This window comes from Heterodontus francisci, chromosome 46, assembly GCF_036365525.1.
Source record: "Heterodontus francisci isolate sHetFra1 chromosome 46, sHetFra1.hap1, whole genome shotgun sequence".
Lineage (NCBI taxonomy): Eukaryota > Metazoa > Chordata > Chondrichthyes > Heterodontiformes > Heterodontidae > Heterodontus > Heterodontus francisci.
The window spans coordinates 10,864,936-10,883,000 of NC_090416.1; the positions used below are offsets into that span (position 1 = coordinate 10,864,936).

General features: G+C 52.4%; 3 protein-coding genes across 8 annotated transcripts in view; 2 read left to right on the plus strand and 1 right to left on the minus strand.

Annotated features, from left to right (window-relative positions):
• LOC137356817 (tripartite motif-containing protein 46-like) overlaps positions 1–18,065 on the minus strand; it is a 113,662-nt gene that overhangs the window by 37,571 nt on the left and 58,026 nt on the right. For all 5 annotated transcript variants that reach the window (XM_068022621.1, XM_068022614.1, XM_068022616.1 and 2 more), the window contains one exon: positions 13,529–13,578. In XM_068022621.1, the coding sequence (XP_067878722.1) occupies positions 13,529–13,578 (50 nt within the window). The remainder of the gene's footprint in view (positions 1–13,528; positions 13,579–18,065) is intronic.
• On the plus strand, positions 503–10,687 carry krtcap2 (keratinocyte associated protein 2). Of its 2 annotated transcripts, none has more exons than XM_068022440.1 (5): positions 503–567; positions 2,395–2,549; positions 2,981–3,044; positions 7,268–7,334; positions 10,449–10,687. In XM_068022440.1, the coding sequence occupies exons 1-5, from the start codon at positions 564–566 to the stop codon at positions 10,561–10,563; spliced, it is 405 nt and encodes a 134-aa protein (XP_067878541.1). In that variant the 5' UTR covers positions 503–563; the 3' UTR covers positions 10,564–10,687. The 2 variants fall into 2 exon arrangements, with proteins under 2 accessions (XP_067878541.1, XP_067878542.1); XM_068022441.1 differs by having other exon boundaries at positions 508–567; positions 2,398–2,549.
• The window catches only part of dpm3 (dolichyl-phosphate mannosyltransferase subunit 3, regulatory), a 68,857-nt gene continuing 64,165 nt past the window's right edge, over positions 13,374–18,065 (plus strand). The window contains exon 1 of the mRNA XM_068022623.1: positions 13,374–13,398. The gene's annotated coding sequence lies outside the window, so the exon portion shown is untranslated. The remainder of the gene's footprint in view (positions 13,399–18,065) is intronic.

Genomic DNA, 18,065 nt, shown 5'->3' on the forward strand with positions numbered 1-18,065 from the left:
CCCCATACACTTTGATCCCTTTAGACCCAAGAGCTATATCTAACTCCTTCTTGAAAACATATGATGTTTTCACATGCACCGCGATGGAACAAAAATACACCGAAGATGGAAATAGAGGAACATAGGCAAAAGGTGGGGGGTAAGAGGCCAGGAGGGATTGGGTATGCCAATGGGGCTTGACCGTCCGCTACGGCCCAGGGGAGTGCGGCCTATGTCAATGCCTCTGGCACCAGGCCATGGTTCAGGTGCGTGCTCAGCCTGTGGGGGGCTTTTGCCTACTGTGGCTCGGCAGGTGGCGGAGTGCGCCCCTGGGCCGGGCTAGGCTGCCTAGTCAGTGGTTGGGACCAAGGTGGCATCCTTTAGTAAGATGGCGGAGTGGGTGCTCCCTCACCAAGATGGCCCCGACGGCTGGCCCTTAAGAAGATGGCCGCCGGATGCTGGCTCCCTCACCAAGATGACCGCCCCAGCCGACGGCAAAGCGCCACGTCGCATGAGGAGGTGACGTAAGCGCGCCGTCAAGCTCCGCCCCCTCGGTTCAGCTGCCGAGGCGCCACCAGGAGAAGATGGGTGAGTGGGGGCCCGGGGTGAGGGTTCAGCTCCAGGCCTACCCAGTAGACTCCAGATCCGGCCCCGGGTCGGGCCTCCACTGGAGCCTGAGTGCCGACGTGGCCCGTACCCGGGGGCTGTGGAGGGGTGCGGAGTCCAGGAACAGGAGGGCAGCGGCCGCTTCCGCCCAACTGGGTAGCCCGCAGTCCCGGCACTGAGGACAGCTGGGGGCGGGGCCGGGATCAGGGCTGGGGGGCGGGGCCGGGATCAGGGGAGGGGCCAGGATCAGGGCTGGGGGGCGGGGCCGGGATCAGGGGAGGGGCCAGGATCAGGGCTGGGGGGGCGGGGCCGGGATCAGGGCTGGGGGCGGGGCCGGGATCAGGGGAGGGGCCAGGATCAGGGCTGGGGGGCGGGGCCGGGATCAGGGCTGGGGGGCGGGGCCGGGATCAGGGACCGGGGGAGGGGCCAGGATCAGGGCTGGGGGGCGGGGCCGGGATCAGGGGAGGGGCCGGGATCAGGGCTGGGGGGCGGGGCCGGGATCAGGGACCGGGGGCGGGGCCAGGATCAGGGCTGGGGGGCGGGGCCGGGATCAGGGCTGGGGGGCGGGGCCGGGATCAGGGCTGGGGGGAGGGGCCGGGTTCAGGGCTGGGGGGCGGGGCCGGGATCAGGGGAGGTGCTGGGATCAGGGACCGGGGGAGGGGCCGGGGTCAGGGACGGGGGGAGGGGCGGGACGGGGAACAGGGCTGGGGGCGGGACCGGGCAAAGGGACTGGGGGTGAGGTCAGGATATGGGACTGGGGATGTGGCCGGGTTCAGGGAATGTTGGCTGAACCGGGAACGGGATCAGGGACCAGGGGCGGTGCCAGTATCAGGGCTGGGGGTGGGGGTGGGGGTGGGGGAGGGTCCGCGATCAGGGCGGGGGTGGGAACAGGGCGGGGTGAGTCTGGGATCGGGACAGGGGGTGGGGCTGGGATCAGGGCAGGGGGTGAGGCCGGGATCAGGACAGAGGTGCGGGGCCGGGATCAGGACTGGGGGACGGGGCCGGGAACAGGACTGGGGGACGGGGCCGGGATCAGGACTGGGGGACGGGGCCGGGATCAGGACTGGGGGACGGGGCCGGGATCAGGGCGGGGGTGGGACCGGGATCAGGGCGGGGGTGGGACCGGGATCAGGGTCTGGGGACGGGGCCGGGATCCAGACTGGGGGACGGGGCCGGGATCCGGGCCTGGGGACGGGGCCGGGATCCGGGGCTGGGGACGGGGTTGGGATCTGGGCTGGGGATGGGATTGGGCCTGGAGACGGGGCCGGGATCTGGGCTGGGGACGGGCCCGGGCTCTGGACTGGGCCGGGATCAGAGCTGGGGACGGGATCTGGGCTGGGGACGGGGCCGGGATCTGGGCAGGGGACGGGGCCGGGGCCGGGATCAGAGCTGGGGACGGGGCCTGGATCAGGGCTGGGCTCAGGGCTGGGGCAGGGCCGGGATCAGGGTATGGGGAGCAGCGCGGGGCTAAGGGACATGGCCAAACGCAGGGCCAGGGGTCAGGCCAAAGCTTTGTGCTGTGGGCTGTGCTCTGGTGGGTATCATTGGGCATTGATGTTCAGCAAGTGCCCTGGCCAACCAACCTAACCACCCAGCCTAGGGCCGTCAAGGGTATCTGATGGCCTCAACGGAGACCGGGGATGGAAGTTGGACCTCGTTCCACTCCAGGCAGTGCATTCCCCCTCTGCAGCTAGTGTCTCCAGTGTGTGCCAGTTGTGAGATGCTTTGGGCATCGCTGGCAAGGGCAGCATTTGTTTCCCATCCTTAATTGAAAGCATTGGTGTTTAATTTTTCTCTCGTTGTTTCCAGCAGTCAGCACTGGATCCTCACTCATGCTGTCCTCACTCCTCACGCTGTTGCTCTTCGCCGGGATGCAGATATACAGTCGGCAGTTGGCCTCCTCAGAATGGCTGACCATCTTTGGAGGATTCCTGGGATCGATCCTTTTCCTCTTCTCCCTGACCGTATCCTTGGCAGTGTTTTGAAAGTAGGACTGGGTGGGGTGGGCGCTAGCGACGAAATCGTGCACCTTGCTCAGCCGAAGAACTCCCCTCTCCTCCCATCGCTCATCTCCCAGACCTTACCTGCTCACCCTGTTCTGCTTTCTCTCTGCACTCTCCGGTCATCCCTGCGTCCTCTTCCCTATTCTGGCTGATGGTCCCTCCTCTCCGCTGTAGTCTCCCGCTCTCTCTCTCCCTCTGCAGGTCTGTCGGCGGCAGTCTTGCTGGACTGGGGACGTGGCTGGATTGGGAGAGTGGGGATTTGGAACTCGGATGACGCACCTCGAGGGGAGACGGGTGTTGATAAATGGGCGGTGGGGGGGGGGGGGGGGGTTGGCCGGAGGAGGGGGAGAAACCGCTCTGCGGGCTGTGCGTCCTTAACTGGTCGAATCCAGGCCTTTAACAACTTGGAGAGTGTGGTGTTTGGGAAAGGATTCCAGGCCAAGATATTCCCAGAAAGTGAGTCCTGCCCCTTCAATTATGCAGCGTTTGTATTGAGAGCCGTGTGAAGGCGTGTGGTGTAAGGTGTAACGCGTGAGTACAAATAAAGAAAATGGCCACTTCGCCCCTTGACTAAGGGGGCTGCAGCCGACGTGGCCAAGAGGAAATGTCGGCCATTCCACTGTGTAAGGCAGCACTAAGGGTGGGATGGTGGGAGAGCGAGGGGTGTACGATGACGTCAGGACGCCCCCTAAGTGCTTCACAGCCAGTGAAGTACTTTTTGAACGGTAGGCACTGTTGCCATGTAGGGAACGTGGCAGTCAACTTGCGCATAGCAAGATCCCACAAACAGCCATGTGATCGTGAACCAGATAATCTTTTTCAGTGATGTTGATTGAGGGTTAAATATTGGTCCAAGGACACCAGGAACATGTCAGTATTTACAGAGGGTGCCCGGGAAGTGTGTCAGTATTTACAGAGGGTGCCCGGGGTGTGTGTCAGCATTTATAGGGTCACCCCGGGAGTGTGTCAGTATTTACAGGGGGTCCCCCGGGGAGTGTGTCAGTATTTACAGGGGGGGTCCCCGGGGAGTGGTCAGTATTTACAGGGGGGGTCCCCGGGGAGTGTGTCAGTATTTACAGGGGGTCCCCCGGGGAGTGTGTCAGTATTTACAGGGGGTCCCCCGGGGAGTGTGTCAGTATTTACAGGGGGTCGCAAGGGGAGTGTGTCAGTATTTACAGGGTGTCCCCTGGGAGTGTGTCAGTATTTACAGAGGGTGCCCGGGGTGTGTGTCAGCATTTATAGGGTCACCCCGGGAGTGTGTCAGTATTTACAGAGGGTGCCCGGGGTGTGTGTCAGTATTTATAGGGGGTGCCCGGGAGTGTGTCAGTATTTACAGGGGGTCCCCCGGGGAGTGTGTCAGTATTTACAGGGGGTCGCAAGGGGAGTGTGTCAGTATTTACAGGGGGTCCCCCGGGGAGTGTGTCAGTATTTACAGGGGGTGCACGGGAGTGTGTCAGTATTTACAGGGGGTCCCCCGGGGAGTGTGTCAGTATTTACAGGGGGTCGCCCGGGGAGTGTGTAAGTATTTACAGGGGGTCCTCCGGGGAGTGTGTCAGTATTTGCAGGGGGTCTCCGGGGAGTGTGTCAGTATTTACAGGAGGGGTCCCCGGGGAGTGTGTCAGTATTTACAGGGGGGGTCCCCGGGGAGTGTGTCAGTATTTACAGGGGGTCCCCCGGGGAGTGTGTCAGTATTTACAGGGTGTCCCTGGGGAGCGTGTTGGTATTTACAGTTTGTCCCCGGGGAGTGTGCCAGTATTTACAGGGGGTTCCCGGGGAGTATGCCAGTATTTACAGGGGGTTCCTGGGGAGTGTGTCAGTATTTACAGGGAGTCCCCGGGAGTGTGTCAGTATTTACAGGGGGTCTCCAGGGAGTGTGTCATTACTTACAAGGTAACTCTGGGGAGTGTGTCAGTATTTACAAAGGGTCCCCGGGTGTGTGTCAGTATTTACAGGGGGTCCCCGGGGAGTGTGTCAATATTTACAGGGGGTCCCCGGGGAGTGTGTCATTATTTACAGGGGGTCCCCCAGGAGTGTGTCAGTATTTACAGGGGGTCCCCGGGGAGTGTGTCAATATTCACAGGGTGTCCCCGGGGAGTGTGTCAGTATTTACAGGGGGTCCCCCGGTGAGTGTGTCAGTATTAACAGGGGGGTCCTTGGGGAGTGTGTTGGTATTTACAGGTTGTCCCCGGGGAGTGTGCCAGTATTTACAGGGGGTTCCCGGGGAGTGTGTCAGTATTTACAGGTTGTCCCCGGGGAGTGTGTCAGTATTAACAGGGGGGGTCCTTGGGGAGTGTGTCAGTATTTACAGGGGGTCTCCCGGGGAGTGTGTCAGTATTAACAGGGGGGTCCTTGGGGAGTGTGTCAGTATTTACAGGGTGTCCCCGGGGAGTGTGTCATTATTTACAGGGGGTCCTCGGGGAGTGTGTCATTATTTACAGGGTGTCGCCGGGGAGTGTGTCAGTATTTACAAAGGGTCCCCGGGTGTGTGTCAGTATTTACAGGGGGGTCCTAGGGGAGTGTGTCAGTATTTACAGGGGGGGTCCCCGGGGAGTGTGTCAGTATTTACAGGGGTTCCCCGGGGAGTGTGTCAGTATTTACAGGGTGTCCCCGGGGAGTGTGTTAGTATTTACAGGGGTCCCCCGGGGAGTGTGTCAGTATTTACAGGGGGGGTCACCGGGGAGTGTGTCAGTATTTACAGGGGGGTCCCCGGGGAGTGTGTCAGTATTTACAGGGGGTCCCCAGCGAGTGTGTCAGTATTTACAGGGGGGGTCCCCGGGGAGTGTGTCAGTATTTACAGGGGTCCCCCGGGGAGTGTGTCAGTATTTACAGGGGGGGTCACCGGGGAGTGTGTCAGTATTTACAGGGGGGGTCCCCGGGGAGTGTGTCAGTATTTACAGGGGGGGTCCCCGGGGAGTGTGTCAGTATTTACAGGGGGTCCCCCGGGGAGTGTGTCAGTATTTACAGGCGGTCCTCGGGGAGTGTGTCAGTATTTACAAGGGGTCCTCGGGGAGTGTGTCAGTATTTACAGGGGGTCTCCGGGGAGTGTGTCAGTATTTACAGGGGGTCGCCCGGGGAGTGTGTCAGTATTTACAGGGGGTCCCCCGGGGAGTGTGTCAGTATTTACAGGGGGTCTGCGGGGAGTGTGTCAGTATTTACAGGTGGGGTCCCCGGGGAGTGTGTCAGTATTTACAGGGGGTGTCCCCGGGGAGTGTGTCAGTATTTACAGGTGGGGTCCCCGGGGAGTGTGTCAGTATTTACAGGTGGGGTCCCCGGGGAGTCTGTCAGCATTTACAGGGGGTCTCCGGGGTGTGTGTCAGTATTTACAGGGGGGGTCTCCGGGGTGTGTGTCAGTATTTACAGGGGGGGTCTCCGGGGTGTGTGTCAGTATTTACAGGTGGGGTCCCCGGGGAGTGTGTCAGTATTTACAGGGGGTGTCTCCGGGGAGTGTGTCAGTATTTACAGGTGGGGTCCCCGGGGAGTGTGTCAGTATTTACAGGTGGGGTCCCCGGGGAGTGTGTCAGTATTTACAGGTGGGGTCCCCGGGGAGTGTGTCAGTATTTACAGGTGGGGTCCCCGGGGTTTGTGTCAGTATTTACAGGTGGGGTCCCCGGGGTGTGTGTCAGTATTTACAGGTGGGGTCTCCGGGGAGTGTGTCAGTATTTACAGGTGGGGTCCCCGGGGTGTGTGTCAGTATTTACAGGTGGGGTCTCCGGGGTGTGTGTCAGTATTTACAGGGGGTGTCTCCGGGGTGTGTGTCAGTATTTACAGGGGGTGTCTCCGGGGAGTGTGTCAGTATTTACAGGGGGTCCCCGGGGAGTGTGTCAGTATTTACAGGGGGTGTCTCCGGGGAGTGTGTCAGTATTTACAGGGGGGTCCCCGGGGAGTGTGTCAGTATTTACAGGGGGTGTCTCCGGGGAGTGTGTCAGTATTTACAGGGTGTCCCCGGGGAGTGTGTCAGTATTTACAGGGGGTGTCTCCGGGGAGTGTGTCAGTATTTACAGGGTGTCCCCGGGGAGTGTGTCAGTATTTACAGGGGGTGTCTCCGGGGAGTGTGTCAGTATTTACAGGGGGTCCCCGGGGAGTGTGTCAGTATTTACAGGGGGTGTCTCCGGGGAGTGTGTCAGTATTTACAGGGGGGGTCCCCGGGGAGTGTGTCAGTATTTACAGGGGGTGTCTCCGGGGAGTGTGTCAGTATTTACAGGGTGTCCCCGGGGAGTGTGTCAGTATTTACAGGGGGTGTCTCCGGGGAGTGTGTCAGTATTTACAGGGTGTCCCCGGGGAGTGTGTCAGTATTTACAGGGGGTGTCTCCGGGAGTGTGTCAGTATTTACAGGGGGTCCCCGGGGAGTGTGTGATTGTCAGAGTTGTTCACATCTAACAGACTGCATTCGAATGCACTCACTGCGGTTGTGTAGACAAAGTGATGGAAAGTTTTCGGTGTAGCGAGATCCCAGTAAATCGATACGGATTAATGAGCAGTTAATCTCTTTTTGGTGCAGAGTGGCTGAGGACAGCAGGGAGAACTATCTTCTACTGCTGTCTCAATTAATTCTTTAGAATCTTTAACAGCGAAGCCCTGAACAAGCTTTAATAATTACATGGAGCTACTTGCCGTGAGGTTTCAGACTGTGCGAAAGTTGTTCAGAACACTAATTCCCCTCTTCCATCTCCTCCTCCCAGTTGCTCTGTGCCTGCTGTTGTCTCTCTTTGCGTCTGCACTGATCCACCGGGTGTGCGTCACAACTTGGTAAGAATCTCTTCTGTATCCCTGAGGTCCGCTCACTGTGCCTACAGATTTTACACAGCATAGAAGGAGGCCATTTGTCCCATCAGAGCCTGTGCTTTTGCTGGAGTAATCCCAAACTAATCCCACTGCCCCGCTCTCTCCCCATAGCCCTGTATCAATCCCAAACTAATCCCACTGCCCCGCTCTCTCCCCATAGCCCTGTATCAATCCCCAAACTAATCCCACTGCCCCGCTCTCTCCCCATAGCCCTGTATCAATCCCCAAACTAATCCCACTGCCCCGCTCTCTCCCCATAGCCCTGTATCAATCCCCAAACTAATCCCACTGCCCCGCTCTCTCCCCATAGCCCTGTATCAATCCCAAACTAATCCCACTGCCCCGCTCTCTCCCCATAGCCCTGTATCAGTCCCAAACTAATCCCACTGCCCCGCTCTCTCCCCATAGCCCTGTATCAATCCCCAAACTAATCCCACTGCCCCGCTCTCTCCCCATAGCCCTGTATCAATCCCAAACTAATCCCACTGCCCCGCTCTCTCCCCATAGCCCTGTATCAATCCCAAACTAATCCCACTGCCCCGCTCTCTCCCCATAGCCCTGTATCAATCCCAAACTAATCCCACTGCCCCGCTCTCTCCCCATAGCCCTGTATCAATCCCAAACTAATCCCACTGCCCCGCTCTCTCCCCATAGCCCTGTATCAATCCCCAAACTAATCCCACTGCCCCGCTCTCTCCCCATAGCCCTGTATCAATCCCAAACTAATCCCACTGCCCTGCTCTCTCCCCAAAGTCCTGTATCAATCCCCAAACTAATCCCACTGCCCCGCTCTCTCCCCATAGCCCTGTATCAATCCCAAACTAATCCCACTGCCCCGCTCTCTCCCCATAGCCCTGTATCAATCCCACACTAATCCCACTGCCCCGCTCACTCCCCATAGCCCTGTATCAATCCCCAAACTAATCCCACTGCCCTGCTCTCTCCCCATAGCCCTGTATCAATCCCAAACTAATCCCACTGCCCCGCTCTCTCCCCATAGCCCTGTATCAATCCCACACTAATCCCACTGCCCCGCTCTCTCCCCATAGCCCTGTATCAATCCCACACTAATCCCACTGCCCCGCTCACTCCCCATAGCCCTGTATCAATCCCACACTAATCCCACTGCCCCGCTCACTCCCCATAGCCCTGTATCAATCCCACACTAATCCCACTGCCCCGCTCTCTCCTCATCGCCCTCTATGTCTGCTTCAATCATAAAAGATGGTGTCGTCCTGAACCACTCCCAGTCGCTCCGTGTTCCATGCTCAAATAACACTGTATAATGATATTTCTCCTGATCTCTCTCTGTTCCGTGACCATTTTAAAATTGATGACTGTTCATCATTGACTCCCCAACCAGAGGAAAGACTGGATTAAACTTCTCTTGGCTGGTGTGTGTTCACTCGGCTGAGTACTGTGGGGGGGAGTGCTCTGATTGTCCTCAGTGTCTCTTTGCTTCCGACGGCTCCTATTTCTGATCACCAACTTGCTTGGAGAGTGGTATCGAGTGGGAATGTGGCACCCTATTCCACCCAGTCCCACGGGATGGCCACCCTGTTTCCCAAATCCCATTCCCCCCCCCCCCCACACAGGACTGTTAATGTATCTCCCTGGATGAATTGGAGACATACTTGCAGAGGAAACATTTACAGGGCTATGGGGAAAGAGCAGTTGTGGGGACGGATTGTGGGACTAATGGGTTTGCTCTTTCACAGAGCTGCCCCAGGCACGATAGGCCGAATGGCCTCCTCCTGTGCCCCATCGTTCCCTGCTTCCTGCTCTCCCTGTGACTGCTGCGGGCAAAGCCCTTGTGCCTTACCATTTGCTGATCCATTGCGCTCGTCTGCCTCCCTCTCACGGTCGAGGGGCCCTCTGGCCCTCCCTCGGATCTGAACGCCGGCCTCGTGTGGCTGGAGCCCGTGCCCAGGAGTCAAGTCAGCACGTTTCGGGAGGGAGAGGTTTGGAGAGTGGAAGAAACATAGGACCGGAGGAGGCCATTCAGCCCCTCGAGCCTGTCCCGCCATTCAATGAGATCATGGCTAATTTGTGACCTAACTCCCATCTGACCCGCCCGCAATAACCTTTGAGTAAGAAAAATCTATCAAGCTCTGATTTAATATTAACAATTGATCCAGCATTTGTGGGAGAGAGTTCCAAACTTCTCCCACCCTTTGTGTGTGGAAGTGTTTCCTAATTTCACTCCTGAAAGGTCTGGCTCTCACTTTTAGACTCTGCTTCCCCCCACCCCCGCTAGTCCTAGACTCCCCACAACCAGCAGAAATAGTTTCTCTCAATCTACCCGATCTGTTCCCCTTAATATCTTGAAAACTTCGATCAAATCACCCCTTAATCTTCTGTATTCCAGGGAATACAGCCCGAAATAATCTCTCCTCCTAATTTAACCCTTGGGACTGGAATTTAATTTAATTAAATTAATGGCCACTTAAGGGCCTTTTCCTGCTGCAATTCAGAACCTGAGGAAGCTACCCAGTAATACCTGGTGGCCTCATGTAGGGGTGGCGGGGGGGGGGTCCCTCCTGATGGGGCATCCTGTGCCCCACCGAGGACCTCACTGGGTGCAGTCCCAGCAGTGGCCACCGCTGCCTGGTGGCGCTGCTGACCCTCTGATTGGCCGGCAGCTCTTGCGAGGCGGGACCTCCTGCCTCAGCGGGGCGGAAACCCTGACTGCAGAATCGGGGGGGTGGGTGGTTGGCAAGGGGCTATAACTGGGGAATAAACAGTGTATCGACAGCTGGAGAACTGCGGTTAACCCCCATTTTTTACCCCTTGGTCCCCTCTTGGGGAAAATCGCCCGGACATTCCCACCCCTGCGCGGAGTGTTGAGGCCCGGCTGAAGGCCTACACGGTCGAATAGCCTGCCCCGGGGTCGGCATCTTCAGAGGGCTGCGCGCGGAGTTCCCCGTCTTGGGGGGGGGGGTGGGGGAGGGAGGAGGCCGCAGGCAGGGGGAACGGGTCAGTCAAGCGCGACCTTTGTCCCGAGCAGGGTCATTGGTGTCGTGACCTTTGCTGGGGCTAACGGAACGCGCTGATCTCTCTCTCTCTCTCTCCTCACAGCTTCATCTTCTCAATGATTGGGCTGTATTACATCAACAAGCTGTCAGCCGCTCTCTACCAGGCGGGACCACCGCCTCCCCTCGTGACCAAAGCCCCCAAGAAGAAGAAGAACTGAGTGTGCTGACTCCTCGCCGTGGGATTTCTGTGGGGTGGGGGTGTAGTATTCAGCCCCGGGAGCAGGCTGTTTCTCCGCTCACTGGTTTACGTTACTGCAATAAAGATTCGTTCCATTTTGTTCAGGCGCGGTGAGCTGTTTTCTGATTGGCGCACAGTCGCGGCTCAGCCAGACTCAGGAGCTCCGCTGATCGGGGAAGCACGAAAAAATAAACTCAATGAAGCCAAAAAGAAATACATTTACTCTCACCTCCTCCCCTGCCTCACCATCTCTCTTTATTCCTTCTTCCCCGCTCTTGCTACACCCCCCCCCCCCCGCAATCTCTCACCTCTCTCCTCCCTCTCTCTTCCCCCCACATATTCCCCCCTGTCTCCCCTTCTCTCTACCCCACCACCTCCCTCCCGTTTCCCCCCTCTCTACCACACTACTCCCCTCTCTCCCTGCTCTTTCCCCTCCCTCTGTCCCCCCTCTTTCTATCCCCCTCTCCCCTATTTTACCCCGTCCTGTTCCCCCTCTTGCCTAAAAGATCCGAAGGCCACTATTGGAAGAAGTACAGGAGAGTTCTCCACGGTGTCTTGGGGTCCAATATTGATCACTCAACTATCACTAAAGCTGGTTATTATCACTGTGGGATCTTGCTGTGCACAAATTGGCTGCTGTGTTTCCTACATTACAACAGTCAGCATGCTTCCAAGAAGTGCGACATTGGCGGTGGAGAGCTGTGGGACGTCCTGAGTTTGTGCAAGGGTCTATAAAAATGGGATCTGCTACGTACACCTGAGAGAGGCAGACGGGGGCGTGGGTTTAACGTCTCATCCCGAAAGACGGCACCTCCGACAGTGCGGCACTCCCTCAGTGCTGGCACCGGGGAGTGTCGACCTGGATTGTGGGCTCCAGTCTCTGGAGTGGGGGCTCGAACCGGATTCAGCCAGTGATCAACGTGGACCTCTGGGTAGAGCCGCGAAGGAAACCCCTCCCTGCCGGAATCAGGGGGGGTAGTGGGGCACAGGAGTAGTCGGAATGAAACTGGAAGATGAGACTCGCCCCCTTCTATTGAACTAGCAGCCGAGTCGTCGTCATTTTGTGCAGCAGCAGAGGGCAGCCTTGTTCTGCCATAAACCCTGGCAATGTTAGAGTAACGCAGGAGTAGGCCATTCAGCCCCTCGAGTCTACTCCGAGCACATGCCTCAGGTTTTTGTAGCCGGGGCAATTCAAGATTAAAACCAGTCAGTTTAAAATACAACCAAACAGGGCTATTAGGGGATAAGGGTAAACACTGTTTCGGGCATTGGTGACTGGACTGTCAAATGGCAGCACAAGTTGAGAACCCTGTTAAAGCAGACAGAACCCGGGTTTAAAAATAGAGGCACAAAAACAAGGAAATTATGTTGAATCTTTATAAATCCCTGGTTCGGCCCCAGCTGGAGGATTGCGTCCAATTCTGGGCCCCGCACTTTAGGAAGGATGTCGAGGCCTTGGAGGGAGATTTACCGGAATGGGAGCAGGGATGAGGGACTTCAGTTAATGTGGAGAGACTGGGAGAAGCTGGGATTGTTCTCCTCAGAGCAGAGAAGGTTAAGGGGGAGATTTAATCGGGGCGTTCAAAATCAGGAAGGTAAATAAGGAGAAACTGTTTCCAGTGGCAGGAGGGTCGGTAACCAGAGGGACACAGATTGAAGATAATTGGGAAAAGAACCAGAGGGGGGAGAGGAGGAGAATTTTTTTTTAACGCAGTGAGTTGTTGTGATCTGGAACGCGCTGCCTGAAAGGGCGGTGGAAGCAGATTCAATAGTAACTTTCAAAAGGGGAATTGGATAAATACTGGAAGGGGAAAAATGTGCAGGGATATGGGGGGAAAGAGCAGGGGGAGGGGAGTGGGACTAATTGGATAGCTCTTTCAAAGAGCTAGCACAGACACGATGGGCTGAATGAGTGTGGTGCTGGACCATACATGGTAGGGAGCTTTGATCTCAGCTGGTCTGCCTCTCCAGAGAAGGTGGTCATGCGCTTCAATAAGCCTCGGTGTCCTCTGAAATCAAGGTGGGGGGGAGGGAGTCGCAGGTTCAGCCAGGGTTCCCCACTCCTGATTCCCGTGCAGTTACTCCTCCACCGTGAAGTTGTTGGGATAGGACAGGGTCTGGCCTCATTGCGAAGCTTTCCATGGCCAAATAGCCAGCCAACACGCATCACACATCACACATGGGCACATGGGCAAGGTAGCGGAGAATTACTGGCACCTCAGCCTCACTCGCTGCAATATCTTGCATTCGTATAGCGCCTTTAACGTGGTAAAACATTCCAAGGCATTTCACAGGGGCGTAATCCAACAAGATTTGACCCTGAGCCACATTAGGAGATCTTAGGGGACGGGCGACCATAAGGTCGGTCAAAGAGGTCGGTTTTAAGGAGCGTCTTAAAGGAGGAGAGGAGAGAGAGAGAGGTGGAGAGGTTTAGGGAGGGAATTCCAGAGCTTAGGGCCCCCCAGGCACGGCCGCCGATGGTGGAGCGATGGGAATCGGGAGGGGATGGGCAAGAGGACGGAATTGGAGGAGCGCAGAGATCTCGGAGGGTTGTAGGGGCTGGAGGAGGTGACCGGGATAGGGAGGGGGAGGAGGGGCCATGGAGGGATTTGAAAACGAGGATGAGAATTTTAAAGTGGAGGCGTTGCTGGTCCGGGAGCCGGTGTAGGTCAGAGAGCACGGGCGGGGGGGTGACGGGTGAACGGGACTCGGAATGAGTTAGGACACGGGGGAAGCAGAGTTTTGGGATCAGCACAGATTATGAGAGTCTGCTGGCTGTTCCACACGTCCAGCCAAAACGTGAATTCCAGAAGAGGTCAGTGGAGATTACTGGGGATCCCACCGGCTAAATGTCGACCTCCCACTCAGGTTCCTTACAGATCTTAGATCAAAGCCGAAGACTAATGCGTTCAGTTTGAGGTTACAGTGACCACTGGTGTACTCACCCTCTCTAAGCCTGGTCCAGTATTGTGGTGTCCAAAGGAGTGAAGGTTAACTGAGCATAAACACAATCATTGAAAAAGTTAATATTTACTTACTGACATGATCTATCATCAGGACATGGGGATGTTGTTCACAGTAACACATGGTGCGTTGTAAAATAAAATATATCCAGGACCTTTATGGCCAGGATGGTATATAATATATACAGGAGGGTTATAGCCAGTGACACACGGTGTGTTATATATTATATACAGGAGTGTTATAGCCACTGACACACGGTGTGTTATATAATATATACAGGAGGGTTAGAGCCAGTGACACACGGTGTGTTATATATTATATACAGGAGTGTTATAGCCAGTGACACACAGTGTGTTATATATTATATACAGGAGTGTTATAGCCAGTGACACACAGTGTGTTATATATTATATACAGGAGTGTTATAGCCAGTGACACACGATGTGTTATATTTTATATACAGGAGTGTTATAGCCAGTGACACACGGTGTGTTATATTTTATATACAGGAGTGTTATAGCCAGTGACACACGGTGTGTTATATATTATATACAGGAGTGTTATAGCCAATGACACACGGTGTGTTATATATTATATACAGGAGTGTTATAGCCAGTGACACACGGTGTGTTATATATTATATACAGTAGTGTTATAGCCAGTGACACACGGTGTGTTATATATTATATACAGGAGGGTTAGAGCCAGTGACACACGGTGTGTTATATAATATATACAGGAGTGTTATAGCCAGTGACACACGGTGTGTTATATATTATATACAGGAGTGTTATAGCCAGTGACACACGGTGTGTTATATATTATATACAGGAGTGTTATAGCCAGTGACACACGGTGTGTTATATATTATATACAGGAGTGTTATAGCCAGTGACACACGGTGTGTTATATATTATATACAGGAGTGTTATAGCCAGTGACACACGGTGTGTTATATATTATATACAGGAGTGTTATAGCCAGTGACACACGGTGTGTTATATATTATATACAGGAGTGTTATAGCCAGTGACACACGGTGTGTTATATATTATATACAGGAGTGTTATAGCCAGTGACACACGGTGTGTTATATATTATATACAGGAGTGTTAGAGCCAGTGACACACGGTGTGTTATATATTATATACAGGAGTGTTATAGACAGTGACACACGGTGTGTTATATATTATATACAGGAGTGTTAGAGCCAGTGACACACGGTGTGTTATATATTATATACAGGAGTCTTAGAGCCAGTGACACACGGTGTGTTATATATTATATACAGGAGTGTTATAGCCAGTGACACACGGTGTGTTATATATTATATACAGGAGTGTTAGAGCCAGTGACACACGGTGTGTTATATATTATATACAGGAGTGTTATAGCCAGTGACACACGGTGTGTTATATATTATATACAGGAGTGTTAGAGCCAGTGACACACGGTGTGTTATATATTATATACAGGAGTGTTATAGCCAGTGACAGACAGTGTGTTATATATTATATACAGGAGTGTTAGAGCCAGTGACACACGGTGTGTTATATATTATATACAGGAGTGTTAGAGCCAGTGACACACGGTGTGTTATATAATATATACAGGAGTGTTATAGCCAGTGACACACGGTGTGTTATATAATATATACAGGAGTGTTATAGCCAGTGACACACGGTGTGTTATATATTATATACAGGAGTGTTAGAGCCAGTGACACACGGTGTGTTATATATTATATACAGGAGTGTTATAGCCAGTGACACACGGTGTGTTATATATTATATACAGGAGTGTTATAGCCAGTGACACACGGTGTGTTATATATTATATACAGGAGTGTTATAGCCAGTGACACACGGTGTGTCATATATTATATACAGGAGTGTTATAGCCAGTGACAGACAGTGTGTTATATATTATATACAGGAGTGTTAGAGCCAGTGACACACGGTGTGTTACATATTATATACAGGAGTGTTAGAGCCAGTGACACACGGTGTGTTATATAATATATACAGGAGTGTTATAGCCAGTGACACACGGTGTGTTATATATTATATACAGGAGTGTTAGAGCCAGTGACACACGGTGTGTTATATTTTATATACAGGAGTGTTATAGCCAGTGACACACGGTGTGTTATATATTATATACAGGAGTGTTATAGCCAGTGACACACGGTGTGTTATATATTATATACAGGAGTGTTTTAGCCAGTGACACACGGTGTGTTATATATTATATACAGGAGTGTTATAGCCAGTGACACACGGTGTGTTATATATTATATACAGGAGTGTTAGAGCCAGTGACACACGGTGTGTTATATATTATATACAGGAGTGTTATAGCCAGTGACACACGGTGTGTTATATATTATATACAGGAGTGTTGGAGCCAGTGACACACGGTGTGTTATATATTATATACAGGAGTGTTATAGCCAGTGACACACGGTGTGTTATATTTTATATACAGGAGTGTTATAGCCAGTGACAGACGGTGTGTTATATATTATATACAGGAGTGTTATAGCCAGTGACACACGGTGTGTTATATATTATATACAGGAGTGTTATAGCCAGTGACACACGGTGTGTTATATATTATATACAGGAGTGTTAGAGCCAGTGACACACGGTGTGTTATATATTATATACAGGAGTGTTATAGACAGTGACACACGGTGTGTTATATATTATATACAGGAGTGTTAGAGCCAGTGACACACGGTGTGTTATATATTATATACAGGAGTCTTAGAGCCAGTGACACACGGTGTGTTATATATTATATACAGGAGTGTTATAGCCAGTGACACACGGTGTGTTATATATTATATACAGGAGTGTTAGAGCCAGTGACACACGGTGTGTTATATATTATATACAGGAGTGTTATAGCCAGTGACACACGGTGTGTTATATATTATATACAGGAGTGTTAGAGCCAGTGACACACGGTGTGTTATATATTATATACAGGAGTGTTATAGCCAGTGACAGACAGTGTGTTATATATTATATACAGGAGTGTTAGAGCCAGTGACACACGGTGTGTTATATATTATATACAGGAGTGTTAGAGCCAGTGACACACGGTGTGTTATATAATATATACAGGAGTGTTATAGCCAGTGACACACGGTGTGTTATATAATATATACAGGAGTGTTATAGCCAGTGACACACGGTGTGTTATATATTATATACAGGAGTGTTATAGCCAGTGACAGACGGTGTGTTATATATTATATACAGGAGTGTTATAGCCAGTGACACACAGTGTGTTATATATTATATACAGGAGTGTTATAGCCAGTGACACACGGTGTGTTATATATTATATACAGGAGTGTTAGAGCCAGTGACACACGGTGTGTTATATATTATATACAGGAGTGTTAGAGCCAGTGACACACGGTGTGTTATATATTATATACAGGAGTGTTATAGCCAGTGACACACGGTGTGTTATATATTATATACAGGAGTGTTATAGCCAGTGACACACGGTGTGTTATATATTATATACAGGAGTGTTATAGCCAGTGACACACGGTGTGTTATATATTATATACAGGAGTGTTATAGCCAGTGACACACGGTGTGTTATATTTTATATACAGGAGTGTTATAGCCAGTGACACACGGTGTGTTATATATTATATACAGGAGTGTTAGAGCCAGTGACACACGGTGTGTTATATATTATATACAGGAGTGTTATAGCCAGTGACACACGGTGTGTTATATATTATATACAGGAGTGTTATAGCCAGTGACACACGGTGTGTTATATATTATATACAGGAGTGTTATAGCCAGTGACACACGGTGTGTTATATATTATATACAGGAGTGTTATAGCCAGTGACAGACAGTGTGTTATATATTATATACAGGAGTGTTAGAGCCAGTGACACACGGTGTGTTACATATTATATACAGGAGTGTTAGAGCCAGTGACACACGGTGTGTTATATAATATATACAGGAGTGTTATAGCCAGTGACACACGGTGTGTTATATATTATATACAGGAGTGTTAGAGCCAGTGACACACGGTGTGTTATATTTTATATACAGGAGTGTTATAGCCAGTGACACACGGTGTGTTATATATTATATACAGGAGTGTTATAGCCAGTGACACACGGTGTGTTATATATTATATACAGGAGTGTTATAGCCAGTGACACACGGTGTGTTATATATTATATACAGGAGTGTTATAGCCAGTGACACACGGTGTGTTATATATTATATACAGGAGTGTTAGAGCCAGTGACACACGGTGTGTTATATATTATATACAGGAGTGTTATAGCCAGTGACACACGGTGTGTTATATATTATATACAGGAGTGTTAGAGCCAGTGACACACGGTGTGTTATATATTATATACAGGAGTGTTATAGCCAGTGACACACAGTGTGTTATATATTATATACAGGAGTGTTATAGCCAGTGACACACGGTGTGTTATATATTATATACAGGAGTGTT

What these genes read in the sequence shown, in the direction of transcription:
- krtcap2 (XM_068022440.1), top strand. An exon ending in GGCCAAGATATTCCCAGAAA is followed by an intron (nt 3,045 to 7,267) that starts GTGAGTCCTGCC and finishes TCCTCCTCCCAG; the next exon opens with TTGCTCTGTGCCTGCTGTTG. An exon ending in CGGGTGTGCGTCACAACTTG is followed by an intron (nt 7,335 to 10,448) that starts GTAAGAATCTCT and finishes CTCTCCTCACAG; the next exon opens with CTTCATCTTCTCAATGATTG.